The 3,924-nt window shown below is 34.4% G+C and overlaps 1 protein-coding gene across 1 annotated transcript; it reads left to right on the top strand.

Annotated features, from left to right (window-relative positions):
- The first annotated feature begins 319 nt into the window (after positions 1 to 319).
- On the top strand, positions 320 to 1,813 carry LOC128175643 (uncharacterized). The gene is made up of 3 exons (XM_052841429.1): positions 320 to 502; positions 884 to 1,132; positions 1,555 to 1,813. The coding sequence occupies exons 1-3, from the start codon at positions 450 to 452 to the stop codon at positions 1,811 to 1,813; spliced, it is 561 nt and encodes a 186-aa protein (XP_052697389.1). The 5' UTR covers positions 320 to 449.
- The last annotated feature ends 2,111 nt before the right edge of the window (positions 1,814 to 3,924 follow it).

Below are 3,924 nucleotides of genomic sequence, written 5' to 3'. Positions count from 1 at the left end.
TACTTTTCGTGTTATTTTACCTCCCGTCTGTAACTTGCAATTTCACTGTGTAAAGTCAGCACAACAGTCAAAGCCGCAGGTTTCGCATTTTACTTCTGATTCTCATGTACCTAACATAAGGGGCCTACATATTGCATATCAATTTCAACAAGAGACACCCCTCTAACTAATGATAATCATTAAAAATCATTTCATGAATTTTAGCAACACTCATAAGCCTTCAAGTACAGCAACTCTCAATTTTACAAAAATATTGACGGGTACTTTATTCGAAACTGTCCCTTGCTACCTTTAGCATATTCTGCGCACGTTATGAAAATTCCTCCTAAGAAAACAGCAAGGGAAAATCAAATTTTAAACAGCAAGTGTTATAGTGACATGTTTAAGTTCGGAGATTTCTGCCAAACGCGTTCCAATTATATGAAAACTGGCAGGATGAAAAGCACGGAATGAAAAACTGGCTGCCGCTTTTTATCACCGACTTAACAACGTTTTTAATGAGGTAACATATATATCATGATTTTTTTTTGATTTGTTGTTGCAGAAATTGATATAACTGTAAAGCTAAAAAAAAACCTGGTCTTATGAAAGTTACATACGTAAATTTTTGCAAGCTATGAACACTGTTATCATGATTAACTATTCTCTTTTGAGAAGTGGACAGGCATAGCCTACATCCACTTCGTTGATGTCGGCTATGCCTGACCACTTATCAAAACAGAATACATGATTAACATGTCAGTTATGTGTAAAATTATAGATATTTTGTTGATTGACAGTTTGAAATATTTCATATCTCTTTATATAATCAGTATCATCAATTTAGTCAATGAATGGAAATGATAATGTTATAGTAGAGTCTCCCCTTTTTGTTAATTATAGCGTATGAGACAGAGGAAGTTGCCAAAAATCACCTGAATCAGTATAGGATTGGAAAAGCCTACCAATACTTCCAGAGTGAATGGTTTAAAGAAGTATTTTACCACCCTGTTGACAGGACCACCCCATACGGCTTCCTCCGTGCGGAATGCACCCCCTCACAGAGTCTGCGTTCAGGGCCACACGAAGTGTGGGTATGCATTGTCAAAGACTCGGGAGAAGTAAAGTCTGCCTTCTGCAGGTGTACAGCAGGGTAAGCATTACATTTTAGCCATATTTTACAAAACATTGCATACATCTCTTTACAAGTTACACATAACTTATAAGTTGTGTGATAGAATACAGCTGAAGTTGTTATTTAAAAATAAGTCATAGGATAGATTAACTGATTATAATTATGCAGTGTTCCTTTGTCTAGTTATCAACTGTGTGACACTGATTTTCTAATCTGCTCGCCTTAAACAATTCAACTTCAGAGTGTTTATATATTTATAATTGCATTCACAATATTAACTGCAATTGCTTGCAAGAAAAACAAGTTGAAGTTGTTAAAGTTTTGCTTGAAAAATAACTTTTATAACACATAAATGATTATCAAAATGCGTATGCATTGAAAAAATACTATCCTTGTTGTAAAGCTTTGACGAGTGTTTTTCTTTCTGCTTTTAAACACAGGTACGGTCAAACTTGTAATCATGTCGCTGGTTTACTTTTTCGGGTGGAATATGCTAACAAGATGGGGTACACATCTTGTACATCCAACAAATGTGAATGGGTTGTGCCAAAAGAGCGACCGCTAGAGTCGGCTATGCTTCAAGACATGGCAGTTAAGAGATCTAAGCATGGAAAAACTGGTATGATATATGTGGTCGTCAACTCAAAATTACATATTAAATTCTGTGAACAAATCAAAGATGCAAGAATCATTACCTAGAATTAGCAGATTATAATTATTTTATGTGAATATCATTTGGACAGCTGTAGTAAAGGCTTCTTCCCAGGTAGCACAAAACGTTTTCATAACATTTTATTCTGATTGTTAGGATGATTTCCAAGAACATTTTCATAAAAACATTTTTAGAACGTTTTAAAAATATGTTATTTGGGTTGTAAGGATGTTTACAACGTTTCAAAAAAATTTCCGTTTAGTTTTGACAACGTTGGAAAAATATTATAAAAAATGTTATGATTATTTATCATAAAAACATTTCTAAAATATGTTATCAAAATGTTTTATTCGTGATTTTTATAACACTGTCATTTAGAAATGTTTGACCAAAATTGCTTTCATTGTATTGGTATTTCAAATGTATATTTCTTTATCGTCAGAAAACTGCTTAACATACAAAATGAAAATGCTGTAAGACAGCATAATAAAAACATTACCCGACAATGCTTGCAGAACATTTTTAAAACATCTAAATAATGGGCTTTTTCCCCTTTATAATGCTAAAGATTGGCATACCTCAGTTATGAATGCTACGGACAAAATAAAAGTTAAGCAATTATAACATTTTAGAACACTGCATGTATATGAAATAGCATTATTTTAAAAAAACCAGATTAATTAATTTCATATTTGTACTGTTTGTCGTATTTTTTAAAAATTCATATTAAAAAGTCAGAGCATGATAAGCATGCAATTTGATAAAACATGCATCAAACTGTGAAAAATATAAGAAAATACTTAGAGTGTAGGGCATTTGGGTTTTCCCTTTCAATGTGTTTATTGCGAGTTAACTGAATGTCACAGCGGGATGCCATGGCCAGGGTGAATGCAGCCGATCCCTGTTATACAGTTTCCGCGCTATTTGTTATCAAAGTGGGTCAGAATTTTTGAAAAACCTACGCCGTTATACAAAGAGAAAGGATTTAGAATGGGGGATATTTTCGGTAATTAAGGTCTTCCGTTGGAAACGGAAGACCTTATTGTTTTTGCTTTGTTTCTTTTCCTCTATTATTATTAAGGTCTTCCGTTTCCAACGGAAGACCTTCTTGTTATTGCTTTGTTTCTTTTTCACTATTATTAAGGTCTTCCGTTGGAAACGGAAGACCTTATTGTTTTTGCTTTGTTTCTTTTCCTCTATTATTATTATTATTAATTTTTTTTTCTGTCACGTTTTCTCAAAAACGCTTCAGCCGATTTTCATGAAACTTTCAGATCTTATTTATGACAAAATTTGTAAGAAAATTACACGAGATTTTCTTGGTCGTCACTTCCGGTACCGAGATATTAAAGATTTTATGTTTTTGCTTGTTCACGATTTTTCTCAAAAAGTATTCCAGATAGGACTTTCAAATTTTCAGAGAAGGTAAGAATGAACGGCCGCAGTGCCCTTCGCATATCCGAACGTCCGCCGTCACTTCCGGTTGTCACCGGAAGGAAATGAAAAACCTTAATTTTTCAATTTTTTGGATTTGAATTTTTTTTTATTTTTTCATTCGATAGAGACGCTCTGAAAACTTCTGAATATGAAATTTGTTTTAAAATCGATCCACGCATTCTTGAGATTTTGGACTCTGAAGCGAGGGTCTGCGTAGCTCAGTCGTTAGAGTGGTGGACTTGTGGCCAGGCGACCCGGGTTCAGTCCCTGAGTGCCGAATTCCATTTTCTTTCTTATTAGTGTTTTGATTAATGGTTTTATCTTTAAAATGATGGATTTGAATGTGTTCCGTTTTATTTTTGTCATAAATAAAAAAAAAATAGCGGCTTTTTTCAGTTCAAATATAGAGCTCTTTTCTGTCAGCAGCTCTCTAAATTCCGACGCTCGTCGCATCGCCGACATCAAAGACATGCCGCCGAAGTGCCCCTACAGTTCGACCGCATTAGAGTTCGCTGGGTCGCTTTGCCGGCATCAAAGAAATGCCGCCATCTCAATGACTGTATGCACACAATATTTAGCAATGCACCCACGTTATTCTACTCGGCTTAAAAAGGAGGACTGCTTAGTTTTTAATCCCATATATAGATACACACATGCATGTATACATGCGATTATTGACTTAGATTTCTTATATATTGATTTCCTGAACATTATAAAACAC

Source organism: Crassostrea angulata, chromosome 3, assembly GCF_025612915.1.
Source record: "Crassostrea angulata isolate pt1a10 chromosome 3, ASM2561291v2, whole genome shotgun sequence".
NCBI lineage: Eukaryota > Metazoa > Mollusca > Bivalvia > Ostreida > Ostreidae > Magallana > Magallana angulata.
The sequence above is the reverse complement of the archived record's forward strand: the minus strand, read 5'-3'. Positions and strand labels throughout refer to the sequence as shown.

Coding starts and splice junctions, on each gene's coding strand:
- LOC128175643 (XM_052841429.1), top strand. CDS start 450: ATGAAAAACTGGCTGCCGCTTTTTATCACCGACTTAACAACGTTTTTA. Junction 503..883: donor TTAACAACGTTTTTAATGAG/GTAACATATATA, acceptor GTTAATTATAGC/GTATGAGACAGAGGAAGTTG. Junction 1,133..1,554: donor TTCTGCAGGTGTACAGCAGG/GTAAGCATTACA, acceptor TTTTAAACACAG/GTACGGTCAAACTTGTAATC.